This window comes from Coptis chinensis, chromosome 8, assembly GCF_015680905.1.
Source record: "Coptis chinensis isolate HL-2020 chromosome 8, ASM1568090v1, whole genome shotgun sequence".
Lineage (NCBI taxonomy): Eukaryota > Viridiplantae > Streptophyta > Magnoliopsida > Ranunculales > Ranunculaceae > Coptis > Coptis chinensis.
In genome coordinates this window covers 45,029,546-45,049,781 of record NC_141463.1, presented here as the reverse complement: position 1 = coordinate 45,049,781, position 20,236 = coordinate 45,029,546, and the positions used below count along the sequence as shown (strand labels likewise).

Below are 20,236 nucleotides of genomic sequence, written 5' to 3'. Positions count from 1 at the left end.
TCCTAGGCGGCGGCCAAAGTGTTGAATTGAGCTTCGAGGCTTACCATGCCCGTGGGCTTGAGAATCTTTTGGTTTGGTTTTTGTTCTTGATTAGTGTGAAAGTGGTTTGGTTTCTCAAGTAATCGAGACCACGGACGGCGCCAATGTAAAGGTGTGATGTGATATTCCCTTACCACGGTCCTGGGGGGTGATATGGATGGATAGGTGAGACCGAAGTTCGGCTTTTGGAGCCCGAACTGCCTCACGATATCTTACTCGGGTTGCGGGGTCGAGTAGAATCAGTCCGGCGTAGTTCATAGGAGTGGTATTTATAGAGATTCGAGTGTATCCTCACCCTCCACGTGTAGAGGATGTCACCAACGGGTGTGGATCATGGGAGCACGTGAGAAATATCTACATAGATTAGCTTGATGATGAGGAGGAGGACACGAGCAAGTAGCTTGCGGCGTGATCGATGGTGTCGGTCGGGATTAGTGCAAGTACTCCTTCGGTCATGATTGCTTATGGATAGAGTCCGTATCATTTGCACAGTGCGGTTCAGCGTGATGTTGCGATCTGTCTTGTGGCACGATGTTGGCTCGTGGATGCGACCTGATATCATAGGTCGGTGCATTAGTTCCACCATGCTAAGCGCGTGCTAGATAGAGAATATCACTCCCCTACACCTACTACCAATGGAGATCGTCTTTTGGGAGTTATTTCACGAAAAAGAAAAACAAGCACAAGTATTGTGTCAAGAGTGCCGACAGGCACGGGTAGTGTGCCAATAATATTGAGCTCGGTGGTAAGAAAACTTGTTCCAAACTCCTTAAACTTCACTAAAATTTGATAATAGTTTTACTCAAAAGCATAGTTGCATAGTTAAAAACATCACAAACAAAAGTAACATAATCACAATTCACCAGTCATTAGCTAAACTTTTAAAACTAAAATGAGACCATCCATAATCCATGTACGGATGTGTACCAACTTGTCACGTGGGAGGCATGTGAGCAAAGTACATTCCTTGGTTGTAAAACATAACAACCGAAACCGAAACAACAATCCAAAGAACCAGTAAACCCAATCCGATACGCGTCTTTACCGACACAGGTTCAGAATACCGGTATTTGTTGTTTTCATTTTTCAGAATCTCCCCAATCACGATCTCAGCCAGTTGATCCAAAATCTTCTTCTTCTTTATCTTCGATGTAGAACAGACATCATCCAATAGCTGAAAAAAATCATCGACAGTAACAATCCTATCTCGATCTTCAGTGAAGCAATTGATCTGTGTAACTTCTCCTTCTTCTTCTTCTTCTTCTTCTTCATGTTTTTCATCAACAATATTTGAAGATGAATCAAATGTCACAGTTGAATCAGATACGTCAGATGACGTAATCACTGGTGACTTTTGAAACTGGAAAAAAACTGATAAAATGGGTTTTAATGAATCTGATCATTTCAAATTAATTTTAGATCTATTATGTGTTTGATTAATTACCTCTGAGAAGTCTGGTGCTTGATTATTGCATAAAACAAGATCTTTAGAAACGATAGAGTTCTCTTTGATGTCTATTGAATCAGTGAAAGATGGAATGAGAGATTTTCGAACAATGATCTGTAGAAGAAGAAACAAATTAGAAGAAATTGGTAGCAGATTAATCGAATTGAATGGACATTAATCTTACCGATCCAGTTTTCTTCGATCGACGATTTGATGATGATGGGGTCTGATTGTTTGTTGCTTTCATTTTCATTTTTTTGGGCGGGAGTTTGAATTTTTTTTTTAGACCAGGTTTTGTCTCAAAATTGAAAAATGAGGCGAAACGGATATGATGCTTTACATAGACACGCGGCGCACTTGGGCCTATGGGCTTACATTAAAAAGTCCAATAGTTTAGACACTACATAAAGCTGTGTGGCTAAGGGCATCACCAATGGCCCTCATAATAGAGGGCCACATCAGCGTTTTGAAAACATTATAGAGGAGAGAAGGAACATAGAAGACCCTTATATTTTGTGTCCTACATATGCTGATCTTTAAAATTAACTTTAAATCATGTATTAACTTTCAATTCTTGTGAAATTGGCATAGTGAAAGTGTAAATAGCCCATAGGTTCTGGGTTGTTCGGGTTTGAGTTCATTGTAATTTATTTTTATTTTTAAATTTGGTAGAAAAAGTTTGAAAAACAAACAACTTGTTCGGGTGGGGTTTTGAACCCAGGATATTTCCTGATATATGAGCAACTTTGACCAACTTTGTTGGTACCACTCAACTAAAATTATTATGGTTATTTAGGTTTTGGTCCTCCTAAATAATAGGTATTTGGGGTTTGGTCCGCACTAATTGGTTTATTAGCTTTTGGTCCTCCTAAATCCTCTTGACCGGTGAGTCAACCAAAGTCCACCAAGTTGGTTGTCTGTAAGCTGATGGTATTTTCATAATACCCATCATACCTTTGGGTGTGTGAGGCACGTGGGCAAAGAGTCAAATGTTGGTCAAGTTGACCATATTCAGGACACAACTTCACCACAATCTGATGGCAATTGATGAGACACGTGGTGATATTTTAATGGTTAAGATTAAATTGATTTAAGCTATTGTTGTACAGGCACGTGTATCATCAGAATCTCGAAGATATGTTAGGAAGAAAAGCGGGAAACTCTCTCTCTCTCTCTCTCTCTCTCTCTCTCTCTCTCTCTCTCTCTCTCTCTCTCTCTCTCTCTCTCTCTCTCTCTCTCTCTCTCTCTCAAACATAAAGGAGCTTGATTGGCTTGTTTGGTTAGGTATGATATGATTTAATCAGTGAATGCATGCTTTTATGAACTTTTTTGAACGTTGTTTTGCATGCTTGCATGTTTTGATTCTCTATTAATATTAGAATTAAAAATTAGGATTGTATACAGTAAAAAATTAGGAATGTTTGATTGTTTATTGCTATTGCATGTTATTGAATAAAAAATGGGGTTTTTGGATGTTGACCATGTACTTAGATAATCTACATAGTAATTGTTTATTTTAAATTAGGGATTTTGTGTTTGACATTTCGATTTCATAATTGTTTACATGATTTGGTACATTATTTGATGGTAATGTTGATTATCATGTTATTTTATCAGTGATGTGGTTTGGCAAAAGGAAGTTTGTTGTTCATTTGGGTGGTTTATGGAAGGATGTTACATCTGGTTTGATATGATTGGCTGACTACTCTGCTAGATTGAGGAGAATATTAACTCTAGAAGGTGATGAGTTTAATTGGATAGATTTTATCAAGGAAGTTCAAATGTTTGTGCCTAGGAAGGTGTCATCTGTCTAGTGTATCTTAGTAGGGCATTTGTGTGTACTTGGGACTGACCAACAACTTATGCTGATGTGGGAGAACATTATGGTAGAAAGTGATTATAGATTCCATTTGTTTGTTTCTTATGACCACCAGATAGTGTAGGGGGCCACTAATAATTGGGAGAAAGACTCTAGGATCATGGGTATAGTGCCCACACATGACTCCAATCCAATGCCCACACCACAGTCCAATCCAATGCACTCACCTCAGTCCAATCCAATGCCCACATTTCAATCCAATCCAATGCCCTCACCTGACTCCAATCCAATGCACTCACCTGACTCAAGTCCAGTTAACATTTTTACTTGACTAAGCCAATTAATGAGTCAACTCTAGATGATTATGTAAACTTAACCAAAGAGGTTCCTAAAAAGCCAAAGAGAAAGAGAAAGCCTTATAAGAAGAAATAGTGTAATGTGAAGGACTTTGAAAGTCAAAGTGAAGATGAATATATTATGGAGCCAACCATGGATCCACATTTGGAATCAACTGGTGAAGCATATGTTATTGATATTGATGATGAAACAATTCATGTTGAAGAAGAGATTGAGTTTCAAAGTCAAAGTGAAGATACACATGATATAGGAGCAAATGATGTTGATGTTGATAAAGTAATTGATGTTGATAGATAAATAACATTTGAACATGATATAGTGGATAATGATGGTGGCTGCAATATATTTCATAATGATGCCACGGATGATGTCACTGATGATGAGCAGGATAGATATTTTGATGTGAGTAATGGTGTTGGGCCCTATATGACTCAGGAAACATGTTATGTGAGTGAGAAAGAATCTGATGAAGAAGATGAGGACTGGGATTTGAGGACTGGGATTATGATGAGGAAGAAGCTAGTGATGATGATATTTCAAAAATTGAACTGGTGTCAGAGGGTGAGATGGATGTAGATCTTCAGATAGATGAGTTTGTGAAATCTACTAGAAACTTGTATGAAGTTGAAGATAATGAGAGGATTGAAGATCCAGCATTAGGTACAACAAACTTCAGCCTTATGAAGATTTGGAGAACTATTTTAGAATGTAGAAGTTTATGAAAGACATGGCAATTGCTTAAAGTTTAGTTTCAAACAGAAAAATAATGATAAGACAAGATATAAGTTGGTTTGTAAGGACCTTGAATGCAAGTGGTTTGTGAACTGCGGTAGAAAAGTTGATGGGCATACATTGAAGCTAAGGTTATTTAATCCCACTCATACCTGTGAAGGTGATAAGAATAACAAGAATGTGCAAGCCAAAGCTCCTTGGGTTGCAAATGAACTAGAAGACTTTGCTAGGGATCATCCAACTTTTGCACTTGTAGACTTGCATAATGAGATCTATAATGAGTATGGTATACTTATATCTGTAGGAACCGTTATTTCAGAATGAATATTTCTACAAACCGTGAAAACCACGCGCAGCTGAATTAATGGTTCTCACGATTTTGGATTGGAAAACATACCTGTAAATCCGGTTTCTTGATAACTCTGGGAATCCAATAGCTATGAATCCGAATCAACAATCAACCCCTTGATCTTCTATTGTATTCCTTTCAATAGATTGGACGTTGTGTGGGCAACGATCTACCAACCCCCTTCTTTCTCACAAAGCTAGAACCAATTTTGGATCTATCTTTCCTTGCCTCTCTTTTCAATTCAAATGAATAGTGAATGTTGGCCAAGAAGAAAGGTTTCTATTTATAGGCTACAACAGGGACCATGAGGAGAAATTATGGTTGGGCCTCCTGACGGGCTTGGGCTTCCCATGTTTGCCCATAACACACGGCCCAAGTCCGTCAACAAATGGCTTATTCCATTAAAGGCTATTGTTACACTACCGCCCTAATCCCAAATTACGTGTCAGCGTTTATGGGTTCTATATTATATGCTTGTGGATCTCCCCGTGTTTAAGATATCGAATGTCCGTTGATTAAGTCAAGTTACTGACAACTACATTAATCAACTTTTTATGTCCTTGAGTAGTACCACTCAACCTCATTGTCATATCGGAATAAATCCACTTGCAGGGTTTACATGACAATCTTTTTAAGCTCCTCAAGGGGACATCATTAACCCGACTTCCTGTGGGTCACGAATTTCTTCTATAATCAACAGTACACCTTACATACAATGTCATTACCCAATCCATCGAGTTTGTTGATTCACAAATGAATCTCACTCATTGATGATTTAAAGCAATGTACAATACACATAAGTGCCCGTTATTATATCCGGATTAAAAGAACAAGCATCCATAATAACAGAGGCGTTTGTTCTCTTATATAGTCAGTATAAAGATAAACAACCTCACTTTGTCATGTTCAATACACACAAAGTGTAAGTATAATCCTATAGTCAAGATAGACTAATACCAGATTATACTACAATCGTACCAATGGTTTGTCCAAATCTATCTTGGTTGTGAATGATTACTTATACTTTATAAGGTACTGATGATATGATCTTCTGTGTGTCCACACCATATCATCTACAACATAAAGTATTAGACACATGCATATAACTAATATGCTTAACATTTGCCCATATAATTCTCATTCAAAATATAAAGAATTAGAGTTAATACAAAAGTAATGCTTTTAGTATATAACCGTATCAATATCTTACTGGACTGCTTGGAGAACTATAGTTCTGCTGCTAGAGAGAATCAATGGTAATTATGAAGAGAGCTACATGGTGGTGTCAAAATTGAAGAATCAAATTTTGAAAAGGAATCCAGGAAGCATTGTCAAATGGTATAAGGATTCAGTAGATAAGTTTGTGGGTTTCTTTGTTGCATTCAAGCAATCATTGAATGGGTTTGTGAATAGGTGTAAGCCAATCATTGGACTTAATGGTTGTTTCCTTTAAAGGCAAGTATGGAGGATGTTGTCTTAGTGCTATTGGACTTGATGCTATGAATGGTATTTTCCCTCTTGCTATCTTCATTTGTAGGGGTGAGGATAAATATACTTGGCATAAGATGTTGGAGTTGTTGAAACCTCATGATAAGCACCCAAAACTGTAATATGAAACCCCATTGAGACATATAAATTTGGTTAATTATGTGTTTAATAATCATAAAATAAATATATTTTCGTACTTTTGCAGGTATTCGTAGTAAACATGAAAATATTAGTTAAACCTGCGTTAAAGCACGGGAAACGACGTATATATGAATTCTTCCAAATCAGCCATGTAAAATCCAACAAATCTGCACATAAGCATCAAACTTCCGAAGCTCTTACCTCTTAAACCAGGATTTCGAATGCGACAAGTGAGTTGCTCAGACAATCAGGGCGATGAACTCTACGCATAGGCGGGAAGTTGTAAAATTGCCAAAAGACCGAACCGCCACTGGACTGCACGTGGACCCACTATACGGGCCCGCAAAATTTGAGGAGTCATCAATCATGGAGCATGTCAAGACAAAAATGCCAAATTAATGGTGCAAAGTTGACACCTTGCATGTAATTAATTAGATTAGGTGTTAATAGTGAAAAAAAGGCAAGGTGTCACTTTGTTTTAATGTGGTGGATAAAAAGAAAGTAAATATGGTCTGATGTTTCACGTGGGAGGAAATGAGATTTCTCTCAAATGGAGAAGAAAACAAAACAAGGGGGGGACACTCCATTTACTCCCTTGACTTATTTTCCTTTACCATGTATTATTTTAGTTCCTTAGTTGATAGATAGTTTTAGTTTTTGGTTTTGAAAACAAAAGCGTGTAATAGTTTTAATGGAGGAAACCTTGAGTTCCTCTTGAAAAATTCTCACTTCTTCATGCAAGTGAGTGTATAAATATGTATTTTCTTCTTCTTTTAGTTCTCTCTCTTTTTACATTCCACACTTGTTTTACTTTTAGCCCAAGGATCATTAGCTAAACCTTCCCTTTGTGGGGAGTTAATAACACTTATGTGAGGGAAAAGTCTTGTTATTTGGTTTAGTAAGTGTTTAGGAAGAACAACTAGGCCTACATCCTATCCCAAAATGATAGTTGGTGTAGAGTCTAGTTAGGGATCAAGTGATGAGCTTAGAGATAAGTTATTGCTTGGTTCCACATGCTAGCATGTATGAGCTTAGAGATGAGTCATATTTGTTAGGGATCAAGTTTTCTTTTAGTAGAACTTGTCTATGAGTTCTAGGAAGATTTTAATGCACTTATAAAAATCAAATAACAAAAGTAATCTTCACATGAGGAGAATTAACTCTCCATTTTTGTTTTAGTAAAATTTTATTGTGTCTTAGTTGCATGATTTCGTAACTTAATGTTTTTAATTTTTGTGTAGTAAGAAACCAAATATTTAGTATTAATATAATCATATTTAAACTTGCTCACTAGTTCCCTAAAAGAGTAAAAGCCAAGTTGTAAGTGGTCCTAGAATTTAGGTTGGTTCGAATCCTTACTCCAAACTATATGAACACGAAGATCGTGAGTAAGGAAAATCTTTGAATTCGCACTTTCACATAAGAAGAGATTCAAATCTCTAACGTAACAAAAGGTGTATATCACCTCACTTGAACAAGCATCCATCAGGGCAGTTGACATTCATATCTGACAGACATAATGGTCTCATTGAGGCAGTAAGCAATAACTTCCCATATGCTCACCACAGGTAAAATTAACTTGTTTATTTTGAATTACATTTGTAATTATACTTATTATCTTTTAACATGTCATACCCTATTTTTTACAGGTTTTGCTTTAAACATATGTACAAGAACTTTAAAAGTGTTTTTAAGGGTGATTACTTGGAGAGTCTATGTTGGGGGGCAGCTAAAGCTTACAAGATAAGTACACATGAAATCTTTATGGAAACACTAGAGCATGATGAGGAGAATGCCAAAATATGGTTAGAGAAGCAACCTAAGAGGACATGGGTTAAGGCATATTTTGATCTAACATCAAAGTGTGATGTTGTCACTAGTAATTTTAGTGAATCCTTCAATGCTTGGATCCTAAAGATAAGAGACAAGCCTCTATTTCAGTTCGTGGATAAGTACACTCTCACTGTTATGGCACTTATGCATGATAGATGAGAAGTAGGTTTGGAACTAACTAATGGTGATTTGGTACCAGCTGTAAAAGATGTAATTAAAATGTTGGAAAAGAAGTACCATAAGTATAAGGTTTCAGGGGTTGGACCAAATCAATTCTTGTCAACCAATACCAAGAATGGTAAAAGGTTTATTGTGGACTTAAATCTTTTGACTTGTGAATGCATTGCGTGGCAGATGACAGGAATACCTTGTGTCCATGCTATATCTGTCATAAGACCAAGATGGCCTAGTAGGGAGAGTTGGGCCAAGTGAGTTGTTACTTTAGCACTTAATTTATTTTGACTTATAAATTTTACTTTCCTATCACTTATTGATTTTTATTTTTTTTTCACTTAATTTGTAGATATTGCAATCACTACTACACTGTGGAGTCATTTAGAGTAACCTACGCAGGTTATATATATCCAGTAGCCAACCAAGAAGATTGGGACAAGGTCAATTCCTTTTACCTATATATATATATATATATATATATATATATATATATATATATATATATATATATATATATATATATATATATATATATATATATATATTTGATTCCAATGTCTTCTTTGTGATTAGATTAAACCTACAAATGTTGTATTACCTCCTCCCAATAACAGAAATCCTGGAAGACCAAAGAAACAAAGAATAAGAGAAAGAGATGAAGAAAAATCAAGTGGCAAAAGGAAGTGCAGGAGATGTGGTCAGGAAGGACATAACACAAGGACTTGTAAGCAAGAAGTAGGGGAAACAAGCTCAGCGCCACCAAATAACATAGGTAACCATTTTGTTTGTATTCAATAATGTTGTGTTTTGACTAGAGCACATTGACTGACTGAAGCACATACATTGGCTTTTGTTTGCATTCAATAATGCTACACTTTCCAAGTACAATTTTGTTTGTATTGTAAATATGTTTTCAACTTAATTATTAAATATTTGGATTGTGATTCAGTCATGCTTTAAATGGTACAACACCCCATTAATTTCTTATCTACATGTTTTTGCTATAAAAGCAACACATCTCTGCACTCATCTCCCACACAACAGACATATCTCTGCACTCATATCTTTTTTACACTTATTTCTTCAGTCAAATTAAATGGGGAGGGGTATCAAATATCCTAGACATATCTGGAGTTTAGTGCGAAAGGGATATAATAATTTTTCTAAAAAAGAAAGGGAGGTTGTCATGGCCTATTTTGATCAACATAATAATGCAAGTTATGTTGAATGTATAGAATATTTGCAAGAATGGAGGTATCTTACAGGAAGGGGTGTTGGAGGTTCTTCAACTCATGCTGGGGAGAAAAGTGATGATTCCATTATGGACTTAACTGGGGAGGTTTCTGACAATTCAACTGAAGCACAAACTGGGGAGGGGAGTAACAGTTTAGCTCAAGCACAAACTAGAGAGGTAGTGCAAGCACTAATGTGCGTTGAGAGCTTTAAGGCTTTGCAGATTTCTCTGAAGAATAAGACAAATGATAACAAAAAGAAAAATAAGAATATATAAGCAAACTTTTATGTTTGTTGTTGTCTTTATTTTTATGTGTTTGTCTTTGTCTTTGTTTAGGGTCTATGCTTATGTCTTTGTTTAGGGTATTTGTCTATCAATAAAAATGTCTGCTTTATTATGTTTCAACTGACTTGTTTATAAATTTTTATATTTGTTTTTCTTTGCTTTGTCTTACTATTATATATATTGGGTGGCCCTGCCAAAGAAATGGATCAGAGCAAGAGAACCATGGTCAACAACAAGGGCATCAACCTCAGCAGCAGCAAGGGCATCAACCTCAACAGCAGCAAGGGCATCAACCTCAACAGTAGCAACAAGGGCATCAACCTCAGCAGCAGCAAAACCATGTGAATGATGCAGAGCAACACCAAGTGGCACGAGCTAGAAGAGGAGGAAGAGCAACAAGGGGAGCAATAGGAGGACGCACACCAAGGGGAGGAAGGAACAACAGTGGGTTTCAATATTGGCTTGGAATTGGTGCTAATGATGGTGTTGATACACTAAGTACCCCAATAATTTTAGTAGTTGTACCTTGCTTAAGTCAGTCTTTAACTTACAGACCCAGTGAATACATTGGTGCTTTTTTTTTTTGTTATTTTGTGGATAGTCATGTTTATTTGGGAGCCATTTTGGATGACAGTGCTATGGTTTAGGAGTGCTAGTTTGTAATGACATCATGTGAATGACAATGCTAATATAGTTGTTATGACAAGTGCTATGTAATGCAGTTCTACTTACCAAATTATTATTCCTTCATACAATACTTGATAAACATAGCACTAATCAAGCACATCTCGCACAACTAGCTGTCACATACAGAACAACAATTTCTCTCATCTCACATTATCCTCACCACTCTTCTCACAAATAGTTGAAAGATGGCAGCCCTTGCATAAGCCACAACCTTCACAGACTGGGAATTCTTCCTTGCATAGATTACATACTTGGTTGCCTATTTTTTTGTCAAAGTATAACTAAGTCACAGCACTACAACCTCTCTAGAACACTCGAGGTACTTGGATTATAAAGTACCTTCTTCCATATGACCTAGAACGACTCTCATAAATCCACAACACCAAGCATGAGGGCTAGTGAATACCAAGATATTGACATCCTGAAGCATAGTGACCCTCTTCATAGCACAATTGGCAAACCTGCAATAGAATATACAAACACCACATAATTTAAATTAAGGGTTTAGTCCCACTGTAATTACTTTCGTTTCAGACTTGGTCCTTCTAAATAATGTTTAATTAGGTTTTGATCCTTCCGCCATTATAGACAAAATCAAACTTAAACCAGTTACCTTTGGCGGAGCAACAACTACAAGATGACAACTTCCACCCATTATACTCTTTCTTTATCTTCTTTCTTCCAAATTTCGATTTTGTATAGCCAGCCAGCAACAACACCAATATTTATAAGGTACATACCAATAGATTTGACCGTTGGGGTTTGAACTACCAATAGTACCAACGGATACATCACACTAACCGCTAATTTGAAGTGTGGAGATCTTGACACGTGTTAGAATAAGGTCAACTCTTGACCAACATTTGACTCTTGACCCACGTGCCTCGCACACCCAAGGGTATGATGGGTATTATGAAAATACCATCAGCTTACAGATAGTCAACTTGGTGGACTTTGGTTGATTCACCGGTCAAGAGGATTTAGGAGGACCAAAACCTAATAAACCGATTAGTGCGGACCAAACCCCAAATACCTATTATTTAGGAGGACCAAAACCTAAATAACCCAAATTATTATGACCCATTTTGGTGTTATCTCGCGAAATGGACCGGACCCTCTATAAATGTGATATAAATAGAGATAGTTTTAAAGGATGGTAACTATAGGGACCAATATAGAGGGTGCATTGGAAGCCCATTTATGTATTGTTCTCTTAAATTTAAAGATAGAGAGCCATATCAAGGTCCCATTGGTGATGCCCTAAGAGGTCATAACCCATTTGACTATTTAACAAGATCATGGTGACTATCTGCGTACTGAGGGCAGCAACTAAATTGGAAGCCTAACATTCCAAGTCGCTTCTGGCTCCATCTTTTTTTTTTTTTGGTTGGTAAGCCTGTTTTAAATGAGATCAGTAACTCTTTGATGCTGGTGGGATTCGAGCCCCAGACCTCTGGTATCATCACCCAAAGGTTTTACCGACTTTGCTAGTCGGCACCTGCCATCTTCAACACTGGAAGAATTCCTTCCTCAATTAATTTTCAGCAAGAGTAATCATTGACACTCTTGCCATGTTTCGTTGGACGCTTGAAACCACATGCAACTTGATGTTGGCAACTTGGCCTCAGGGGCGCCCCTGGGCCTATGTTGTGCCTTTGCATAGGGCCTCCCAAAAAAATGTGAACTCTAAAAAGCACACTATAAGGTTAGAAACCCAAACAAAAAAATCGTTCACATGAAAAGAAACAAGTAATTGGGCGAGCTGAGAACTCAATTTTTTAATTTTTTTCCCCCAGTTCACCCTGAATTTTAATTACGGATTTAGGACAAAATCACGGACTAACGTTAGCAATGTAAATTTAAATTTACAAATTATATTTACACAAAACAACTATGTAAATATAATTTTACAGACTTCTTTCGTTGCGAAAAATACTATGTAAATTTAAATTTCCATATGTAAATGTACATTGTCATATGTAAATGTACATATGTAAAATACTGTGTAAATTTACATAGATAAAGAAAACTGTATAAATTTACAATGCCATATGTAAATACAAATGTACATATGATGACGTCAGCCCGGTTTGTCCTAAAACTGAAATTATTAATGAAGATTGCTTACGTCAACCCGATTTTGTCCTTAAGCCGAAATTCAGTCTTGGACTTATTATGAAACTATTGTTGGGCTTTGTCTTTGGTCCGTAATCTTTGAAAAAGAAAAAGGAAACAAAAGCTCAATTTTGCAGACTTTGCATTGGGCCCTTTGAACACAAGGACGGCACAACCATGCTTGGCCTACTACTACAGCCATTAAATAGTGGAGAAAGTACACTTAATTAACTAGCAATATTATGGGCCTACTTCCTGAAGTTCCACGCCTCTGATAGAGTTATGTACTAAAAGCATTACTTTTGTATTAACTATAATTCTTTATATTTTGAATGAGAATCATATGGGCAAATGTTATGCATATTAGTTATATGCATGTGTCTAATATTTTATGTTGTATATGATATGGTGTAGACACACAGAAGATCATATCATCAGTACCTTATAAAGTTTAAGTAATCGTTCACAACCTAGATGGATTTGGACAAACCATTGGTACGATTGTAGTATAATCTGGTATTAGTCTATCTTGACTATAGGATTACACTAGTACACTTTGTGTGTATTGAACAAGACCAAGTGAGGTTGTTTCTCTTTATACTGACTATATAAGAGAACAAACGTCTCTGTTATTATGGATGCTTGTCCTCTTAATCCGGATATAATAACGAGCACTTACGTGCATTGTACATTGCTTTAAATCATCAATGAGTGAGATTCATTTGTGAATCAACAAACTCGATGGATTTGGTAATGACATTGTATATAAGGTGTGCTGTTGATTATAGAAGGAATCTGTGTCCCACAAGAAGTAAGGCTGATGATGTCCCCTTGAGGAGCTCATATGGATTGTCATATAAACCCTACAGGTGGATTTGATCCAACATGACAATGAGGTTGAGTGGTACTACTCATGGACATAAGAAGTTGATTAATGTAGTTGTCAGTAACTTGACTTAATCAACGGACATTCGATATCTTAAACACGGGGAGATCAATGAGCATATAATATGGATCCCATAAACGCTAACACGTAATTTGGGATTAGGGCGGTAGTGCAACAATGGCCTTTAGTAGAATAAGTCATTTGTTGACGGACTTGGGCCATGTGTTTTGGGCGAACATGGGAAACCCAAGCCCGTCAGGAGGCCCAACCCTAATTTCTCCTCATGGTCCCTATTGTAGCCTATATAAAGGAAACCTCTTTCTTTAGCCGTTTTCTACACATAAAAATCAAGGTTTTGCTCAAGAAAAATAGATCCAGAAATCGGATCCAATTTTGTGAGTGATAGAGGCTAAGTGAGAAAGAAGAGGTTGGAAGATCGTTGCCCACACAACGTCCACTCTATGTATAGGAATACAACAGAAGATCAAAAGGTTGTTGATTTCATAGCTATTGGATTCTCAGAGATATCAAGAAGCCGGATTTACACGTATGTTTTCCAATCCAAAATCGTAAGAACCATTAATTCCGCTGCGCATGATTTTCACAGTTTATAGAAATATTCATTCTGAAATAACGGTTCCTACAACCTCAACTAGATTAGAGGCTCTAAACATGTTTCTCCTTGGAACGTTATAAACAAAATCATATACAAAATTTAAGCAAATTTGTCGACATAATGCTTATAAAATAGTTTCACCATTTCAAAACGCTGCTTTAACAAATGCATGTAACGAAATCCATCCATCTAGGCTAGGGGTGGAACTCGGGTGGGTTGGTTCGGGTTGAGGCATAACCCGAGTCCAACTCGAGTTTCAAATGCTTCAACCCGAGCCCGGGACCAAGCCCTAGTCGATCCTTAAATTTTCGGCCCAAGTCCTAGCCCGACCAATTCGGGTTGGGTCGGGTTAGTCAAACTTCTCGGATTTTTTTTGAAATTATGAGATAAAAAATACTAAAATTAAAACCTTCTAATGAAATCAAAGAGATTTGATTGTTTGAAAGAGAAACTAACTTTGTTGATTACATTATTCTCTCTAAAATAGAGATTCTCAACCTTATTTTTTATAAAAATAGAATGGTTGAAAAGATATACGTACATATATGCACACATGCTCGGGTTTTTCGGTTTTTTTATATTTTAACTCGAACCCAACCCAAAACCGATCCGGTTTTTTATTTTACAAAACCAAGTCCAGACCACGGATCTGACATGTTAGCCCATGACCAAAAAATGTCGGGTTTTAGTCCATTGGACTTGGGCTAACCCAATCTAAGTTCCACCCCTAATTAGGGGTGTAGTACGGGGCGGGTCGGGTCAACCGCAGGTCAAATAGTGACAGAACGGGTCTAGGGGATACAAATTTAGTGGTCCTCGATTGGGCGGTGCGGGGCGGGTTGAAGTGTCATGTCTTAGTACCACCACCCACCCTATTGGGTCAGCTTACGGTGCGGGTTTCGAGCATGTTAGCTGGCTCGGGTGGAAATTGTCATTTTAATCCAATTTTACACTCAAAAAAAAAAAAAAACCCTAATTCTGCAAGTAATATCTTTCCAATTCACAACACATAGAAAATTAATGAAATTAATCAATAAAAAATAAACAAAAATAAAAAACTATAACTTGAACCCAAAACCATATATATCTGAAAATTTGAAACTTCTTTATCGTGATTTACCATTTGTAAATTGATTATCTTCCATAGCAAGATAAAATGAAGATGGGATGACATATGGTACAAAACAATAAAATATAAACTATAAAAATTCAAAATTAATACAAGGATGAATAATTCATCTTCTCCAAAATTCGAAAGTTGAATTTGAACTCTTGATATTTGACCAATGTTCAAACTTGAACATTTGAAATTAATGTTGAACTCATAAGTTTGTGTTCATATTTTTTAAATTCCTACAAAAATTAAAAGAAAATATAAACAAAATACAAAAATATTTGAGTTAGAGTCTTGAAACGGTGCGGGTCAATAGGGTTAGGTCAACGGCTTATGGCACGGTGTGGGTCGGGCGGCTCGACAGGTCGGGTTTGAGCATATATAGAACCTACACCCATAGCCCGACCGCATAGAAACGGTGGCGGGGCAGGGTAGGGCGTGTTTGTTTTCGGGTCGGTACGGGTTTGAGTTGTGGGCAAAGACGGGATGCCCTACTAGGTGATGGGTCAACGTCAACAGTTTTTTTTTACACTCCTACCCCTAATCCGGCCCAATCTCAACAATGTAAAAAGCATTCAACAAGAACAAATAGCAAGGCCTAAAAAACTAGCATCCATAGATCCATCAGTCTATCAAAGATCAGCAAATGTATTGAGGCAATGGCAAAAAAAAAAAAAAAGGAAAAACAAATTGCCCAGCATATATCAAAAATAGATCTAGGACAGGATTGATTACGACTGCCCCAAATAACATAGACACATTCGAACAATATTTGTATGTGGACCCTAGCACTGCAATGTCTTATTTCTTAGAGCACCGTCTTAGTCACCAGATCGTGGAGCGAGAACGGGAGCAAGAGCGAGAGTGTAACGCCCGTATTTAAAAATACGTATTTATATATTTATTAATTTAGTTATTTAGTTTTAAAATTCGCTGGATTGGATTTTGGAATACGCGGGTCTGATTTCTGGGCCCGAGTCTGTGTTGGGCTTGGGTTTCAAACCCAAGTATATAATCACATTGTTCTAGAGAATAGGGTTTTTAGAGAATAAAAAAAATAATAAAAATGGAGGCAGAGATAGAAGCTAGTTTGCTAGGAAGTGGGAACCAATGATTCGGACTACGAGAGATTCGTGGTACTTTTATACAAATGAGTAGCTATTTTTGCTATTTCACCGAATTTATAGTTTTCGTGTATCGGTGTATAGGTTTCTGTTTTTTTTATATATACTGCTCATTATCTTGTTTTATTCGGCGTCGTGTTCGTCGGGTTGTTAAAACTCTAGTGAAAAATCGGAAATTATATTTGAATTGTCCGAACTGTTGGAACTCTGAAGAAGTCGCCAATGGCGGCGCGAGACAGAGAAGTTGTCTCGGCATGCTGTTTGAACTTTTATTTTGTTTTGTATGTGGTGTGTTGGTTGGGCGTGGGGATTGAAAATTGGGGTTGGACTGTTGAAGCTCTGAACAGGGGTTAATGGAGGCGCGAGCTCATACTGTTTTCTTTAACTTATCTTTGTTGTTGTGTTGTTTTTGTTAGGTTGTTATTGATTGAATTGTGGTTAGGAAAGGGGATCGAGTGGTTTGGTTTTACTGGTCTTTGCCAAAGCTTGGAGGCGTTAATGGCGCCGGTGGTTGGGCTTTTTTTGTTTAATTGGTTGTTGTGTTTTGTGGTGATGTGTTGTGATGTTGGTTAGTGGTGTTTGAGTGGGTGAGGGCGGTCGAATAGGGCTGTTGGAAGCTTCGATGGGCATTAATGGCGGCATGAAAATTCCAGATCCAGTTTTGGTTGAGGATTTTAAATTTAAGAATTGAGTTTTTGGCTTTTAGTAAAGTTGTAGGGTTTGTGTTTAGGAGTGATTTCGATTGGTTGAAATGGGAGATGGTGGTGGCCGGAAATTTGGGCTGCTGGTGGTGGTAGCTAGTGAGGAAGAAGACCTGTTGGTCTGCTTGGGCCTTGGGACCGGTTTTGGATTAAATTGGTTGGGCCAAAAACCTTATTTTGTTTGGGCCTTTTCTATTTGGTTTTCTTTGGGCCGAACCAAGTTAAGTTTTGGGCTAGTTCTCTTTGTTTTGTTTTGGGCCGGATTAATCCTTCGTTTTGGACCAGTTTAGTTTAAGTTGTGGACCAGTTTTAGTTTAAGTGTTGGGCCGGTTTCAGTTAAATTCTCCGGGCCGAACCCATTGGTGTTTTGAGCCAGTTTCTAATTTTGGTTTTTGGGCTGGTCATATAACTTAAAATTATATTCAATTAGGTCTTTAAATGTTCAGACTTTCGGGTTCTAAGGTTTGGGCTCGGCTAGTTGGGTCCGAACCGTTTCCTTAGTCATGAGCCCATGAGCCATGCACCTTTGACCTTAGCCATGAACCATGGCTATGACCATGAACCTGTTGAACATAGAAACGACAGTTTGACTTTGACAATGACAGTTTGACTTCGACCATGATGTGTTGACTTTGACCATGACATGTTGATGTTGACTTTGACCGTTGACCATTGACTATTGACTTTGACTTTGATAGTTAACCATTGACCGTTGACTATTGACCGTTGACGGTTGATTGTGAAATGTTGACTTTTTCCAGTTTTTCTCATATTTAAGAATATGGACAAATATAGTAATAAAATATTGTCGAAAATTATATAACGTTGTTTGTCATTATCTAATTAAGATTTGACGTGAATAGTGTGTAAAGCATATATATATTGGGCTTTGATTATGGACTGTGGACTGTTTAATTGTGCTACGTTTTATGTTGTAAATTGTATGGACAAATCAAATGCTAAAATGCTGTGGAAGCTTGTATAAATTTGGTGGTCATTATCTAATTAAGATTTGACGTTGATATTGTGACATTATATAATATGTTGGGATATATATATTAAATGCAATAGTTTTGGAGAAATAAATGTATAAACACTCCATTATTTTATCTGTGAGATGCTAGTAGAGTATTTGTGGATATTTCCCACGGGATGGTGGCGTAGTGCAATAATATATTGGCACGTGAAAGAATGAAAGTGGTTACGAGATATAATTAAGATATTTCTAAATATTGTGGCTTAGTGCAATAAAGTATTTGACCACTTGACGTGATATAGTGGAATTATTATGAGTCATAAATGTATGACACCAATAAATTACGCGTGAACGAAAATCCTAGAACCCCGACTACCATAACTCATGTGATTTGCCCCGTGTGTAGCATATGTGATATAATTGGCCCTTCCGGGCGTTTTGATGAATCTGAATGGCCTTCGGGCGTAAAGTAATGTGATTGGCCCTTCCGGCGTTTCAGTGAATCTGAATGGCCTTTGGGCGTAAGTAATGTGATTGGCCCTTTTGGCGTTTCAGTAAAGCTGAATGGCCCTTCTGGCGTAGCAGAATAGTGGCTTGATTATACCGTTCGCAAAATAGAACGAGACGCGCGATATTTTATGCGAATAGTGGCGCATTACTTATATAATGGCTTCCGTGTGAGGGTTACCTGGTGTGTGGCATCCCGCCGAGGTAGTTACACGCCACGAGTGGTTCATTATGTAAGGAGAGGCATGTGGATGTATATGTTCGGCGTTGGAAAGCGATTGTGGTAGCCAGGGAAACTAGGTAAGACATAGATACGACGTGATTTTAGGGACACACAAAGAAAGTCTTAATTAATATAATTATGGTAATATGTTGGTTAATGATATATTTTAGATAGATGATTGTATATGCTTAGCTGTTATAGTTTAGTTAGAACCTAAAACCTCGTGGAGGAACTAAATGCCTTTTTATTATGCGTATGGTTTGTTGTGTGTGGTTAGTGGGAAGTTAAAAGCCTCGGTGGAGGAACTACCCGCCTTAATTATTGTACTTAAGGATGTTGTATTAGTCGTTGAAAGTTAAAGCCTCGATGGAGGAACTAAGCTGCCGGATGGATTGTGTATATATATGTATAATTATATGTTGTATTTTAGAGCTACTCACACCAGCATTTTTATAATGCTTACCCGATTTTCCTTGTTTCTTATTCGGTGGTTTCATTAAATGAACATAGTTGATAAGTCTTGACAGGTTTAGTGTTGAAGAAGGTTGGCTGCTGCTTGTGGTTTGCGTTAGCATCGCATTTCAAGATAGGCTTTGTTTTCCTTTGAGGTGATATAGATTTTCAGTTGAGGCAAGATTATTTGTATTTTCATTTGTTAATTTTTGTAATGAAGAGGACTTTTGTTAATTTGAAAAAATTTATTGGTTTTTAATTATCCGCATATTTAAACTGTTTATGGGTTTTTGGAAGTGGAGAATGCGTCACACCTCGGAGATCGAAGAGTCAGGAACAAATTATGTTTTTTCCGAATTCTGTCAAAATTCGAGATGTGACAGAGAGCGTTAAAGCGGCTAACTTGAGAAGCTCCCACTTTTAGAGCGTTGCGAGAACGTGTGTAGATATACATATTACAAGTATATATATACATTATACATACACGATTTACTTCTGTGTTACTACACCACTTTTTTTATAATTTTTTATTTCCCTTGCTTTATTTTGAAAAACCTCAAAATACAGTGATGTGTCATGTGTCATGTGCTCTTGGTACAAATAACAATCAATTTCTTGGGCCACGTGTGAAACAGAGGTGTGCTCCATTTGAAAAAACTTCAAAATACATTATTTTTCTCCTTTTCATTTTTGGAGAACCCTCATAAGTTCTGTTCTGTACTTCTTCTCTTTGCAACTTCAAATTCCCATTGCTAATGAAGACCAACTGCCAATTCTTTCTATTTCAATTCTATTCCCTTTTCTAATGAATTGATCATCCATATTAGTTAAAACTTTGAAGGTGGCATTTGCAATGCCAAATTTGAAAATTGGATGCAACTTTGAATTTCTAATTGAAAAAAATCTTTGAATTGGTTCAAACATGAATCCCACATT

The 20,236-nt window shown here is 37.1% G+C and overlaps 1 protein-coding gene across 2 annotated transcripts; it reads right to left on the bottom strand.

Annotated features, from left to right (window-relative positions):
• Positions 1 to 797: 797 nt before the first annotated feature.
• LOC147481620 (uncharacterized) lies at positions 798 to 1,802 on the bottom strand. Of its 2 annotated transcripts, none has more exons than XR_015203658.1 (3): positions 1,671 to 1,802; positions 1,484 to 1,600; positions 798 to 1,410 (listed from the first exon to the last, which is right to left on the bottom strand). XR_015203658.1 is itself a non-coding variant. In XM_086575708.1 (3 exons), the coding sequence occupies exons 1-3, from the start codon at positions 1,737 to 1,739 to the stop codon at positions 974 to 976; spliced, it is 612 nt and encodes a 203-aa protein (XP_086431834.1). In that variant the 5' UTR covers positions 1,740 to 1,796; the 3' UTR covers positions 798 to 973. The 2 variants fall into 2 exon arrangements, 1 of the variants encoding a protein (XP_086431834.1); XM_086575708.1 differs by having other exon boundaries at positions 798 to 1,399; positions 1,671 to 1,796.
• Positions 1,803 to 20,236: the final 18,434 nt, after the last annotated feature.